General features: G+C 34.1%; 1 protein-coding gene across 3 annotated transcripts in view; it reads left to right on the top strand.

Annotated features, from left to right (window-relative positions):
* The window catches only part of LOC108371991 (uncharacterized), a 39,123-nt gene extending 22,828 nt beyond the window's left edge, over window positions 1–16,295 (top strand). For all 3 annotated transcript variants that reach the window (XM_017627620.1, XM_017627622.1, XM_017627621.1), the window contains 4 exons: window positions 7,392–7,438; window positions 7,525–7,623; window positions 7,742–7,964; window positions 13,975–16,295. In XM_017627620.1, coding sequence (XP_017483109.1) covers window positions 7,392–7,438; window positions 7,525–7,623; window positions 7,742–7,964; window positions 13,975–15,388 — 1,783 coding nt within the window. In that variant the 3' untranslated portion in view covers window positions 15,389–16,295. The remainder of the gene's footprint in view (window positions 1–7,391; window positions 7,439–7,524; window positions 7,624–7,741; window positions 7,965–13,974) is intronic.
* Window positions 16,296–16,301: the final 6 nt, after the last annotated feature.

The raw sequence follows: 16,301 nt of genomic DNA, 5'->3' as shown, positions 1-16,301 counted from the left end.
TTGATTGTTTTAACAATTTTGCTATCGATATTGTTATCGCTTTTGTTATCGATATTTTTGTCGCTTTTGTCATCAATATTTTTATCGATTTTTCTATAGATATTGTTATCGCTTTTGTTGTCGGTATTTTTATCGGTTTTTTTACCGATTTTGCTATCGATATTGCCATCGCTTTTGTTATCGATAGTTTTATCGATTTTTTTATCGAATTTATTACCGATTTTGTAATGGATTTTTTGATAGATTTTGTTATCAATTTTGTTATTGACTTTGGAATCGATTTTGTTATCGATTTTGTAATCGATTTTTCGATAGATTTTGTAATCGATTTTTTATCGATTTTGTAATCTATTTAGTTAACGATTTTGTTATCGATATTTTTATCGATTTTGTTATCGATTTTATTATCGCTTTTGTTATCGATATTTTTTTCTTAGATTGTGCTTTCGTTTTTTACTTGGATATGCTCTTAACCATACCACGTATTCTACGTTTAAATTTAGCGGGTGTATCTCCGATACAGCCTGCAGACCAAGACGAAGGCGCTGGACTGTTCCTTTTTCTGAAAGGTAAATATGTAGATACATATAAGGTCTGTGAACATTTTAGCGCATATAAAAAATTACAAATTTTGAAATGATACACTTTTAAAGAACGTGTGCGATATATATAATGAATCGGTTAATTACAAAAGGGAATAAGTCAGAAATTTTCGATATGAAACTCTGTTAAACTGCATCAAATTTTCCATATCGGAAAAATGCTGACTTATTCGCGCTTATAATTAACCGATTCATATATCGACACCTGAGTGGAAGATGGACGTATCTCGGCAGCCACTTTGAAAACGTCCTCTCTCAGAAAGCTTTTCAAGAACGCCCTATTTAAGAATTTTATTGCAAAACACCCTATCTCAGAATTTGGTTGAAGAAGGCACCACTACCTCAGAATTCAGTTTAAAAACGCCCTAACTCACTTCACAATGTATTGAAAATGTGCTGACAAAGGGCGTTTTTGAACCGAATTCTGAGATAGGGCATTCTTCAACCAAATTCTGAAATAGGACGTTTCCGAACTGGCTGCCGAGATAGGTCGATCTTCCACTTAGGTGTCGATGTAGTATATGTTACATTGGTTATAATGCTTTATTTTAATAAAAAAAGTAAAAATAAGTGGAACTGTTTGATAAATAATATCAAAATGTAATAAGTTATATATATACATTAGGGTGATTCTTTAAACCAAATTAACGATTTTTTTCAGTCCCACTCCCTAAATCGGTAATGCCACGGTCACAGATATCACATTGAGAACGGTTAAGGCGTGTCGCACAGGGGGGCAAGTTACAGATACAGATTATTTTTCCATTTAATACCCAAAATCGATACTACTATTGTCGAAAATATGACATATAAATTTTGGTCCCGATTAGAGTCGGTTAGGGCGTGTCGATTTTGGGTATTAGATGAAAAATTTTTTTTTTAATATTTTGAGTTTCCATAGAGGAATCTGAACTTTCCCTCCTTTGCGACACGCCTTTACCTTCTCTAATCGTGATATGTGATATCTTCGACTATAGTAGCATCGACGTAGGGGTCGAGGTTTAGGAAATCTGATGTGAAGATTTGCTTCCTACATTTAAGGACCACCCTAATAAACATACATATTGATTTTCAAAATTTCTACACCATTTCTACGAAGCATTGTTTTTTCCCCATACAAAATACATGGAAAACTTAGAGCGACCTCTAGAATTGTTTGATCTCGAAATAAGAAAAGAGGTAAATATATTTTTTCGATATAGAACAATCCTAGGGACTTCACTATTATCACATGAATTTTTGGACCACTCTTATGTATGTACATATATGTATATGTATATGTGCATACGCACTCGTATGTCGTCGTGTTATGTCGTAGAAGTTCCTTTAAGGACTAATAAATTATGGTGTAAAATTATTTACAGAATAAATAGTGGTTTAAAAAACCCAAAAACACGTGTTAATAGCTGACAGAACTAAACACTGTTAGAAAATAAACAATAGTTTAAAACACTAAGCAACACGCTTTACGGCGCGTTTACATTAGACAATGCTGTCAAGACAATAAAGAAATGCGTATTTGTTGTCAAAAATGCTGATAATTTTCTCCGCGACGCTGGCGTCCTGACAATGACAATTCATTTTGAGCAAAATGTCTTGTTGTTGTAGTAGGTGTATAAAAAAGTAGTATTGTTGTAGTATTGAGAAGAATGGTCTACTGCGGAAAAAAATCGTTAGATTACCAGTATTCGACCCTAATTTAACTGTAATAAACACTTTCGTGGAAAAATACTTTACCTATGTTTTTTTCTGAGTTACGCTATTTTTGGAAAAATAAAGGAGATCATATTCTTGTCTAATGGCCCAAATTATGCAAAAAAACTAATTTAAAAATGTAATTTTCATTTCGTAAAATTGTGTTTTTATACAAGTAGTATTTAGTTCCTTCAAACGATGTATTCAATGTACATATAACAAGAAAATTTTGTACAAAATTCCTTAGTCGCCGAACGCCGCCGCCGCCGCGCTGATATTTTCGTAACTCGGCGGCGGCGTGAGGAATGACAAAAGCGTATACCTCTAGCGAGTGGTCACTATAATAGCGCATTCACTCCCTACCCCCTAAAGTGCTTCCACGGATTTTGACGGCCTTTAAAGTACTGTGAAGAGCAGAGGAGAACCAGAATTACTGCATTCAAATGGAAAAATTCTGTTATCCAAACAGCGACTGCGTTAAGCCCTGTTTAAAACCACATATTCCTTAAAACTCAACTAAAGGCCAAACGACCAAACAAACAGTATACCGAGAAATCGATTTCGCCAAAACAACAAATAAAGATAAATGGTGGTCATACCCAAAGCTTAAATGAACATCCGCAATAAGAACTCAACCAATTGCCAAAATGATAGGCCAGGGCTTTGCGTATAAAGCGCAAGCTATAGACAATGGCATCCAAATCGAGGCTACACAGAATTCGTAGATAACACTACTCGGCATGTTAAAGAAAGCGATTTACAAATGCATCCATCACTCATTAAAAAAAATTATCAGAAATAGGCCCCCAGTTAAGTTTTGCCGCGCAATCTTCATTTTGCCTGGAAATATCTCTCATCGTCATAAAAAGATAAACACTCTACTTTGGAAGTCAATTATTCATCAATCGTTTCGTTTTCCTAATTTTATCTTGATCAAATTTTAAATTAGCATTGCTAAATAAAAAAATGGTAAGTAAAAAATAAAAAGAAAAAAATGTCAGTGTCACAGGGCTTAAACCTATGACCAACAAGTTGGCAATCGAACACACGTCCATTAGGCTACAGCAGCTGTTGAGAAAAAGTGTAAAAAATACACATTTCAATTCATTCTCAATATTTTTGATTGCATTGGCTACAATTCTAATTTCATATCGACAATCGTCGGAAAAAGATGTAAACGAATTTCATCGCTACGATATATAGTTACATAATACACAAACGCAAGCGACAATCGACAGTTTGCGACAATGATTGTCGGTCGGTAGAAAATTTAGAGAATAGCAACTACAGTTCCCCTCATTTGAAAATCGTAGAGCTTTTTATTTTGTAAATATTGACACAGAATGCGATTGGAGCTTTTGCTTGATAAAAATCTTGATAAAAATTCTTTGCAAATAATTGATCAAGAAAACACAGAAATGGGTGGATAATTAGTTGCAATAAAAAATATTTCAAGGTCCAAACTTCAGTTTTGAAGTCGCACCTTCGATAAGAATGTGGAAATAGGATAGTATTCGATTCGAGAACTAGGCCATTCTCCAGAAAAACGGAACCTTTGCCACCCAATGTATTTCCTTTCGTTATAGCCCAGTTATGCATACTTGCACTGCTATACCATTTCTACGTAAAAATCAAAACCCAACAGAATTGTACATGCGTTGGGTAACCGCTTACACGCAAAGCCCGTTTAACAGATTCTTATGTGGCAACTCTCATGCTAAGCTAAGTATGCATTACTGGGCTATTATGAATTCAACATTCAGCAGCATTATCGAATTAAAATTTTAATGAGAGAGATTGACTGTCTTATATTTCCCTTCGAGAATGAGTTGGATTTCACTTTCTCTCTTGCTACTATGGTTCTAATTTTTTTTGGAACCCATATCGAGTGTAATTCCAATATACTCCTTAGTTCGATATTCATATTGGATATTTATTTATTTGATTATTTATTTATTTACATGTACATATGTATTGTTGAATAAATAATTGAGTTTTCATGGTTTAAACAATTTTCCAAATTTTGTTGCTTTGTATTTACCATATTCTCCAATATGTAACGTTAAAGAATCTTTAATAGGACGTTAAAAATATTTCCATTTTTTGTATTGTAAAAAAAAATAAATAAAAAATTTAATGTAAATACCGCTTAAAACTACATTTAACCATTTATCTTTAAAGCAACAAAAGATAGAAAAAAAGTTTCTTCTATAAAATTTAGCTTTTGTTTTTGTCTTATCAGGATAAATAAAAAACTTTCAGTTTTCCCACAACGTTTCGGAAATCTAAACAGAAATATGCGTGCGATTGCAACGTTAAGGACAAACATTTTTATCACATGGAAAGTTGAATCTGATTAAATTCTACAGAATTTGCTCTTTAATTTGAAACCAATACTTCTTCTCTAAGCACATTTCACTGAATTTTTTAAATCATTTTTGAATTACTGCCATCAGAGTGAAAAACTAAAAACGCAATTTTACTATATTTGGTCCATGGTTTCCGCAAATATATTGATTTTTGTGTGTAAAATTTACCATCGCACGGTGTTATTTGTATAATGAGCTAGACATTTATAAAAAAAAAATATTAATTATTAAATAAAAAAAGAAATATAGCCAATATTGGTCAAGAAAAGGAGTTTTTATTATAGTCATCAGGACAAATTACAAATCCCGAACATCTACAAAAGGCCGGGATTCCGGGATTAATATTCCTAACGTACATGCATGCATGCATAAATGAAACACTGAAAAATATCTGCTCATTCAACAAATGCATAGAACCATTTACCAGCAGAAAATTGTTTTCTATACATACATACATATTGGGACTCTTGAAATTATTCGAATAATTCGAATATTCGAACGTTCGATCGGCAATTGTTTGTACGATTGCTAATCGAATTTTACTATTCGAATAGTCGCCAAGCTACGATAATTCGAATACCTTATTAAAATCGAATATTCGATCATTGTAATAAGCGTTATATGTTTAACAAAAAAACATTAATTTATGTGTGGGGCATTTCAAAGTGACGGATGTGAAATTTTAACTCGCTTTTGCTCAAACTTTTAGTAATTTCGCTTTAACCATTAATTTGACAAGTTTCAAACAGTTAACACACAAACCTAATCTTATAAATACCATAGTAAATTGGCATTTTTCAAGAGTGACGGGTGGGACAACGAAGACACCCGCTTCTCCGAGTTGTTGGATTTGTTTACCAATTTGAGACAAACTATAAATATTTCTTTCATAGCGCTTTTCTCGTATATAGCCAACAGACTGTTGAGGGTCATTTTACGCTTTGATGGCATTAATATATTTGAAATAAAAAATAAAAAAACACATTTTAGATTGTGACGGGTGAGACAGTATTTTGTGGGTGGGACGAGTCACTATCGTGGACACACAGTTCTTGAGTAAAATGAACGCTAATCGTTTGTTGTGAATATTTATTAATTTTTTATAAGGGGACCTTGTTTGATCCATACGGTAAAAAATACATATTTTGCTATGACTTCTCACCATACATATATTTTCGTAATACTTATCACCGTTTTAAAGTCCCTGAATTGTACTTTCTTTTGTTATATAATTATTTTTTGCATTGTCACTTTTGATACACCAGGAATGCCTTGACAACATAGAAATGTATTTCTAAAGAATTATTCAATCTGCTTTTTCACTGATTTAAACACAAACTATGTAATTTATTTAAATGTGTACTTACATACATACATATATATACATATCTACATATATTCCAACATTCGAGTAATCGCGCACCACTTATTATTCGAATAATTGAAAACGAGCAATCGAATTTTACTATTCGAATATTCGATTAATCGAATATCAAGAGCTCTAATACATGTGTATATGAGGTACATACATACATATGTACAGTGGGGAGCAGTGGTGCATGGTGATTTTTATAAAATATTTGCTAGGTTTTTAAAGTTCCTTTTTTTGTTATTATTTCGCAAAAATATGGTTGATGCGTTAACAAATTTTATACAGAACTTAGAAAAATTTAACAAATTTTCATGAAAATTTTGATGTTTCGGAATTTTTTTGAGTATGCAATTTTGTAAATTTAATAATTTAGATATAATAAAGTTCAAGTTCTAAGCGGCTTGATTTATATAAAAAAAATTTAACACCAAAAAAACCTTGTACTCATCACTGCTCCCCAATGTATGTACAGTGAGTGACCCACACTCAAAATCACACTGTGATGTTATTACAATACATATTCGCAATCTTTTTCTATTCTAAAATTTTTTTCATTAGTTTAGCCTCTAACAAAAGCCATATAATTTAGATATATGTATGTGGTATTTTATTTAATGTAAGGAAGAAGTTACATATATATTTTAAATAAGATATGTATTTAATGTTTACAAGCGAAAGAAATTATGTATTTGGCAAAGAATATTAACAACGTCCACGTTTAGCGTCCGACCTCCACCGCAGTCTGGCAAAGACTCCCCTTGCTTGTCAACCACACCACGTGTATATACATACATACATACATACATATTTAGATGTGTAATTGCAAAATTTGTTAAAAAATTAGAAAACTCAACAAAGTTTCATCAAATGTACAAACTTTTTAATTAGAACTTCAAGAAAAGATTAATATTATTATAATAGAATGCAAGTTCAAAGTCGCTAAAAAATTCCGTTGATTTCTGATAATTTTTTTTTCTTTTGTTGACGGTGCTATGCATATTCTTCCATGGTGTTTGCCAAGCATGGAAATGACCGTGCTAAATTTGCATGTGTACGTAAAAATACGCTTTCACATTTATTGGAATTTCTAATTACAATGTCTATGTCAATGTTTATTTTTCAACTTTATTTTCAGAAAAATCCGTGTCCCGGGGGGAACACCCCCAGAACCCACGCCCCCTCCCCCTGCCCCTGTTCTAGACGAACCCAAAACTTTTCAAGCTTTTGCATAGAATTGCCAGCCCTGGTTATTTTGCTTGAGTAAAACCATAAAATATACAAAAAAAAATATAAACTGTTTAGCGCTAATGCTTTAAGGTAGTTACTAAACAACCAAAATTTGTTTACTTGCAGTAATAACTACGATTGGAATCGCTCATTTTCCGAACCAGATTTAACAGGTAGGATGTATGGAAATTCCTTGGAATCTTATTGATTGATACACACACGGCTTACATAATTTTTGAGCACTTTTTATTCTTTACAGATCCATTTAAGCGTTCGAATCGGTTTAACATTAAACATCCGCATGAGTTTATTTCCGTGGATGATTTAAAATTTTTCAGGCGGAGGAAACACCCACCGGGTAAGTAAATATGCTAAATGCTAGAAACTACTGTATGTACATACATACATACATACATATGAGGAACTGCACTACATACATCTGATATGTTTTTTTAATTATAATTCAACACTTTTAGACCAACATTCACGAAGCAATATTTGTCTGCAACCAAGTGATGAACCAGCGCTTCCATTTAGCTCCCTTAAATCTGAGTACCAGCGACAATTTCGAGGTTTATATAACAATTTAAGGCCGATTCTTTTACGAAGATCCACATCATTGTACTTTAAAGGCTTAATGCAAAATAAATCTGAACATCAGGAGCAATTTCATTGGTACACACCGGAAGACTTGAAGTAGTAAGTAGGAACTGGCACATAAAATTGTTTACAAGTATGTATGTATGTATGAACTAGGGCTCCCAAAAATTATTCGAATTATCGGGTATTTGGTCAATATTCGTTCGACCAGTTTATGATAATCGAATAGCTGCACGCTTCGAATAATGGTCTATTGTATCTATTATTCGAATACTAAAACTATTTGAATTTTGTGAATCGAATCGAATCGATTCATTGAAATTGAAGCAAGGCGAATTTATATAAGGTGGTAGCGGTAGTACAAAAACAAAAACTTACTGCCACACCTAAACAAAAGCGTTGGGCGGAACGGTTTCTGACGCCTAGCGATAGCGCCGAAGTGCCATACCTAAACAAAAGCGTCAACGCTACGTCGGTATGCTTCATACAAATTGTATGGGCTTGAGAATTTTTTGACAGCCAGACAACGCTGACGCTTTTGTTTAGGTATGGCAGTTACATCATGGTGATATAAATATAAGGTGATGTCACTTACATAACCTCACTTTTCTGCATGCCAATTGCGGCCAAGCATTTTGGGGTAGTAGAAAAAGGTGGAAAAGATTAGGATTATTTTTACTACATTTTGGGTACTATTTCCAATACAAACATACATCAGCGTGGGCCCCACACTGGTTAAAAGAAGCCTTGCATCAATAAAATATTTTTTCTGTAAACCAGTGTAATTACAGTTTAATTTTTTCGCTCAAAAGAAATCATTGTTACTTAATTTTAATTTTTTCGATCAAATATATTTTAATAATTATTATTCAGTTATATTTTTCTACCTTAAAATTATTATTTGCAAAACTTAAAGGCCACACGGTCGTACCACACACATATGAGTAGTCCACTTCCAAACAGCGTTATGTGATTTTTCGATAATAAGCCATAAATTTGAAAAACGACTACGACAACAAGTAACATCTAAATGGAATCTTTTTCTTCATTACCTGAAAATTTTCATAAATAACAGGCTAAGAACATTATAACATAGCATAACATAACATAAAATAACATTACCAATCTACACGACCTAAAGCAGCTTTCTAAGTTTATCAGAAGATGGAGACTTTTGAAAGTTTACATATAAATAAGTATGATGGCGACTTTTGCAAGAGTAGTTAATATTTGATGCGTTTTTTCAGAATATACAAATATTTTGCACTGGGTTGTAAGTGGACATTAAACTACTTTAATTACTGGTACGTTACCCACCAAAAACTAGAAATCGAAAAAATTTTACATAGCGCACTTTGCAAGTGGACTACTCACATGATGTTGGTTAAAACTTAAAAAATAAGGACTATTTTCCGTCTTTCATTTATTCATATTAAAACAAATGAAATTATACCGTTATCTTGATTTAATTTAAGTTCTACTAAAAATGACATATTAGCCCGTATGGAATTTTATTATTTTATTATTGTATTTTTTCCTTAAGTTCTGAAGTACATGTACATATATGCGTACTTAGTTTTTAAATAACTTAACTTTAAAGGAAATTTTATTACGACATTTATGTTCGTTAACATTTTAAAATTACATTTCTGAATATTATCAGTTATATTATAAAATAATTATGCGTTTAAATTGTTAGACCAAGTGCATTATCGTAGCCATCCGAGGCACTGCTCCAATAATCAGTTGGATATATACAGTATATATTTTACCAAAAATTTACTTACAAAATCACAATTATTGGAAATTATTGATCAAATTTTCCAATGAATTTGAAACGAAAAGTCAAAGCAAAAGCGAAACAAAGAAAAAGTTACTACGTTTATACGTAAGCTATTTGCAAATAAAAATGATTTGCAAATACCTAACTCACTGTTTATTCGATGGTGAAAAATTCTTTTTTAATATTGCCTGATAATAAAAAGGCCGTCGAAAATTAAAATAAAATTAAAAATGGCAACGTTTCGATTATTAAAAGGCAAAAGATGGCCATCGAAAAAGAAAATAAACCTAAGAATGGCGGCGTCTTGCGCTTATTTGCAAATAGTACCACTAATCAATACTTATTTGCGTGATTTAGTTATTTGCAAATAATACGTGCGAATAAACGTAGTCAGTGATGCCTACGCATACTTTTTCACAAAATTGTCCGCTCCATTTTTTGTTCCATTTTGCCCAAAAATGAAATTGGAATGAATGGAGTAGGCATAACTGTAACGCTGGTATGCCGAAAATTGCCAAAATTACATGACTTACATGTATTTTGTTTTTGCTTTCGGTACACAAATGTAAAATTTCAGTTATTCTTTGCTCCGGGAAGAAGAGGGAAGGAAAATTGTGAAAATCAGCTGTTCTAGCAACATCACCTTATATGAATTCGCCTTGAATTCAGGTAACCAAATCTATGCTACATACCTACACATGTATGTATGTACATTAGAGTGGTCCAAAAAAATTAAGTTGGAATTTTAATGCCGGCGCTTTGAGCACTCCCTATTTTTATTTATTTTTTTTTTTTCAAATAGGGGTATATTTTTTTCGATATAGAACAATCCTAGGGGGTGCCGGCATTAAAAATCCGACCTTATTTTTTTACATACATTTTTGGACCACTTTAATGTACATTAGAGTGGCCCTTATTTTCGAAAAAGGAAATTCGGGGGTGCTACTCCCTGAAATGGTTACCATTATTGAAAAAGTAATTCCCTACAAATTTTAGACCAATTAATCAAGTCTAACCCGTTCTACAAACGTGCCGAAGTTGAGATAACGAAAGTATCATCGTCTGATTATGGCAACTGAACGTAACTTACGGCCCTCTCTTAAAAATTCTGTTAATTGGGTGTTGCTTGTAATTGAACAGCCGAACTTAACGTAACTTAATGCCATGTGCCATGGATGTTTCGATTCGTATGCCTTTGTGGGCGTGGCTGGTGCCTGAAATTCGAAAAAAGGCAGTTTTTTAAACTACCACTGAGGCCGCACTACTGATTCTATACCGTTCATGTGGATATCAGTAGAAGGGCCTTAAAACAAGCTATCTAATGCTGTCGTTGTTGCGTTTATGAAATATAAATATGTCATAACATTATCGCCTAAAAACTAAAAATCGGGCTGCTGAAAATATAGATTTCGAGAATTTTCCCAAAAACTGGTCAGTCGATTTTATTCTTACTTTCCACAAGTCTAGCCCAAAACCTTGGCTTTCATTTGGTATATAGCTTATGTCTGGGAAAACTCTTGTTGTTGTGGAGATATTACGATTCAAATTGAAAAAATGTCGCTCCAAATAGCGAAAAATGTTTAAAAGTTAACATATTCGTCTAATTTGGTTACTCATCCGCCATGTACACCTGAGTAACGCGCTTTTGTGCTCATGTTTCATACAAAACAATCATTGCGTACTTTCATTAGAACACTATTATTTCTTTATTTATATATCGATTTTCTTCAGTAGTAACTTGATTTATTTTTTATAACAGAACAAGCTTCAGCACAGATGCAAAAATTTGGCAAAAAACCTGTTATTTTTTAAATTTTTCTTGTGTTAAAGTTTGATTTTTTTCATTAAAAATAAAAAAAGCTGGAATGATTAATTAATTTGTCAGAAACTATGACTCCTATCGGGAAGTAATGGTTTATGGAAAATTTTATTAGCTTTATTTTCATATTAAGATTGTTAAATTGGTTTGTAAGATATACGTGATAAAGTGGAACCACTTTTTGTTTTAAGCTGAATAACGGTAAATTGCAAATATCCCGAAAACGTATCCATAGAAAAAGAATTAACTCGATTTTTGGAATCCCCGAGCCACACTACATAGAAGTTGGAGAGGGGCGTCTGGAGAACAAAAACAAAACTAAAATTTGTGATCCAGTGTAATTAAATACAAGTTGTACACAATAACTAAATATTAGAAACATAATAGGAATCAAAATTTGATACAATTTACAGACAAAAAGTGCAATTTGAATTACATTTTCATACGAAATTTGGAAAATGCAATTATCAACACTGGTCCAGAAGTAGACATGTTACCGAACGAAGAGTTTGACCAGCCACTATCAAAAATGTATACATATAAAAATAAAAATATGTAGGTACAATTAGAAAATTTAAGTTACATTCCTATGCGAAAAGGAATTTTATGATGTCAGCGAATAGGTGGAAACGAAATAGAAATGTTTCTATCTCCATCTGACACACAGATAGAATTATCGTTTCATTTTCAAAGAACGTAATTTTAAATAGTTAAATAAAGACTGTAAATTAGACAGACACAAGCAATTATGTACATGCATATGTATGTATTGAAAATATACATATCATGTAACTCTATATTTCACTTCTTAATTGCCCTTTTAGGAAAAAGTGTGCTACAAATTTGCATACCTACTAAAATTTTTATGAAAATTTGCACAAAGTTTGGAATTCCAATTTTCAGAGTTTATGCTGTTAGCCATAATTTTATATAGTTACTTTTAAGAGGCTTCCCTGAGGGGCTCTGTATTCGGAGTAGGAAGAGAGGCAGATCACTGAAATCTTTGGTCTTTGCTCTCTCTCAAGCTGAAAAGGAGGGAGGTGTCCGGCCCCATTATTTTCTTGTACCAGCTTTAAAATTATATAGATTTTGTACGGCAATATGAATTATTTTAGGAAAAATCGAATGTCGACTATCCAATTTTTTGAATCGATTCACGGATCGAATCGGAACTAAAAAATCGAATCGGAAGGGCTCGATTAATTGATCTTGATGATTGTTTTTATGTACATATATGTATGAACGATTAACGCGCGACCGACCGAACGAGTAATTCCGATTAAACACTAAACCTGTTTTATTTTGGTGGTTGCAATGCCAAAAGATTGATAATTTAAAGATTGTAATTCCGAGATTACAGAATAAAAATATTGTAAAAATTAGATAAACCCTCAATGATTTAGCACATTTAAGAGCATATTTTGGTGATTTATCGAGCTTTTGAAAGCGCATATTTTCAGGGTTTTCTGGCATATTTTTTCCAGTTCTGATTATTACATATTTTAATGGGCACGTTCAGAAGGCGCAACAGCTCAGTAACTGTTGCGATTGCACCTTCTGAACGCGTTGTTTTGTACTTCTGATCAACTGAACAGTTGCGTGTTAGATGATCGTAAAATTTTTCTGATCATTTGAGACAACGTGTTGTGTGTTTTGAATTTGACAGCTAATATATCAAGCCGTTCAGAAGACGCATTACGATCATTGATTTTTTTAGCAACGGTTGCGCTCAACTTCTGCACCTTCTGAACCTACCCATTCTCACACATGACCACATGAGAGCTCCCCATGTCAATAGACATAAGAATGAATGAGAATTTTCTTACCGAAAATGTTCTCTTGAGAATAAAATACCAGTGAGAATCAATTTGCGAGTAAACTCCCATTAGAGTACTCACCGCAATATGGCGGCATTCTCATGATTAATTACTCTCATGATGAATTACTCTCATCGTTTACGAATACCTTTATGCAAAAACATCGTCTTATTTTTATTTGATCGCTACCCAGTGGGAATTAGGAGCACGTAATAATACCTTATTAGCAACTTACTCTTCACCTGGCAGTCATTACCATTTCCCTGCCGAACGTCCCTTACTTTTACAAAGGCATGGCCGCCTTATGTAAGTAGGAATTTAGAATGTACATTTGGTATCAGACATACTTCTGAGCCGCTTTACAAAGTAAGTTACGTGTAATGCAGAGAAGTCGCTCGGAGTAGTTCGGCGCTTGGAGATAACTTCGGCTGCACGTTACTTTGCAACTGACAACGTAATGTGTCGTTGGAGGTGTTCATTTTGTGCTTTACTAGTAGATGACATTGGCCATGATGACAATTTTGGTACTAAAAACTGAAAGAAAACATGGCTTACCTCGCAAGGTGCTTACCTATTTTCCCAGTGGGTATATATATATATACATGCATACGCATATACAAATATTTACATACATACATAAGTATGTAATTATGAGCCAACGTTTTTTCTCTTTTATATTTTTATCTTTAGCTGTCGTTCAACTTCTGTAAGAAACTCCAAAAACTTGTTTGCGTCTGGTGAAATAAGTATGGAGCCAGAGTATCGTTCATCGTACATTTCATATCCGATGGTGGATCGAACTACAAAAATACTGCCACGTGAAGCATTTCGCCTCGATCCTGACCCAGTAGAAAAAAAAATTCATCCAACCGTTCAAGAGGTTCCTTCCTGCCAAAAACTTGCAAATGATAAAAGTTTACGTGAACTTGCCGCTCGCAACCTTCAGAAAAGTCGCCTGCAGCAATACGTTGGAGATAATAAATACAACACCGCGCCATCTGAGTACAAACGCCAATTCGTACAATTTCCCATCGAAAAAGCACACTCCATACCACAAATATCTCATATAAAAATACAAGGTAAATTTGGGGGTGTGCCAGAATATCAAGACTGTTTCAAAATGTATGACAATTATTCGAAAAGCGCACCAATAAAAAAAGTTGACAATTTGCGAGTATCTGGTGCTGAAATAGTAGAAAAGGCAAATGATGATACTAAATTACCAGAATATCGGGAGAAATTTCGTGAACCACCGAAAAGTGTATCGAAAGAAAAAGCAATTAAAATCCCTGACCATCTGCATCCAAACGGACAATTTTCGAAAGATATTCCAGAATATTACGAAAGCTTTCGTGATCCGAAGATTACACAGATGCCAGAACGTGGTAAATGTCGGGAACCATATTTACGCCTCAAAGGTAAAATCGAATTCAACCCAGAATATCGCAACACTTTTTTGGATTTCCCACGTTCACGGCCAATCATACGAAAACCAGCTTCCACATTTCGTCTGCCAAATTCATCAACTACGTCCAACACGACGCTTATTAAAAGTCCCAAATCTGCACGTCGCAAATTTAAATCGTATTCCCCAAAACGAAAGGAGTATATTGAAAATTCCCCAATTACAGACGTCACCACAACGCCGGAATATCGTCGCGCTAATTACCAATATCAGCTGCGCGAACGTACTCCCACACGCGAACCCAAGGAGGAGAAAGGAGAAAAGGTTGTTGGTTCAGTATCCAACACTAAATATGTGTCCATCGCAACCCAACGCAAAAGTTCCGAATCGTCAACGGATGTACCCGGTAAGTCGTCATATTTGCAGAAGCGACGTACTTCCCGCCATCGCCAAGCAACTATTGGTTGTCATCATGGTCCAGGTGCACCACCGAGTTTTGAAAATGTTGTGGGTTGTGCAACAAAAAAGGCAGCAAAATTTGGCAGGCGTGCATCTATGCTTCAGAACACATCAACTCTGGGTAAGGACAGAACGGGATATGCCATGTCGAATCAAAAAGCCAACGATGAGTCATTCCTTGTGCTGAACGAGCCTTGTAAAAAGTCACACTGGATGAAGAAGTCCTGGTACGAATCGTAATTGTATTATTGTATGTGGAATGAAAATTTTAGTAGAGTAATTTGTGTTTACAATGGAAGATATACTAAAATAAATGTTTACTAGCTTTAACCCTTACTAGCAAATATACCCCGCTCCGCCTTTGAGCAATTGAAAAATTGTGCCAAATATTTGGAATATACATGCATACCAGTGTAGCCAAAAATGGGCTTTTCCTATCAAAACTGGTACGGTTTTTCCCATTTGGAAGGTTGGTAGGCTAGATTGGATTTTGGTAGGTTCCGCGACAATAATAGTTATTTGCGAAAAATATAAAATATGTATCCTGGTGACAAAGCAACGCAAGTAAAAGTGGGTTCCACCTTCAGCAAGCTGCACCGACGGTACAGGAGCTATGGGCACCTGTCCAACGGATGCCCTTGGTGTCATTACAGACATTCCTCCTTTGTCTATTTTGTTTGAAAAAGAGGGCTGCTGAAGTGCCCTACAACTGCCCAATATGATCAGCAAGAAATTTTGGGATCCTCGGGGTCATTTGGAGGTTCTTAAGCCATTTCTGGATAATCGCGAGTTATCCTTCTACAAACCCTACAAGGTAACAATTCCTGAAGGGGACTTCTGTGAAGTGATAGTAACTATGATTGACGAAAGGTCCCACGCATGGTATACCGACGGATCAAATTAAATATTTGTCGGATAGTCAGGCAGGTTAAAGGTCTTGGACTCTTCTAAAACGGCAGCAGGCTTGTGGAAAGCTGTAAAACTTTTTTGAACCACTTGGAAGCTCACAATAACATAACACTGTGATGGATTCTGGGACATGAAGGGTTTGAAGACAATTAAATCTGACTGTCTCGCAAAGCGGTGAGCCCAAATGCACTAGCATAAGGTTGGAGTGATTACAATTAGGGTTAAGAGCAATAGATCTTCTTAG

The sequence above is a fragment of the Rhagoletis zephyria genome, unplaced genomic scaffold, assembly GCF_001687245.7.
Source record: "Rhagoletis zephyria isolate East Lansing unplaced genomic scaffold, Rhagoletis_zephyria_1.1 Rzeph_scaffold_05351, whole genome shotgun sequence".
Lineage (NCBI taxonomy): Eukaryota > Metazoa > Arthropoda > Insecta > Diptera > Tephritidae > Rhagoletis > Rhagoletis zephyria.
Note: the sequence above shows the minus strand (reverse complement) of the source record. Positions and strands in the feature narration are given on the sequence as shown.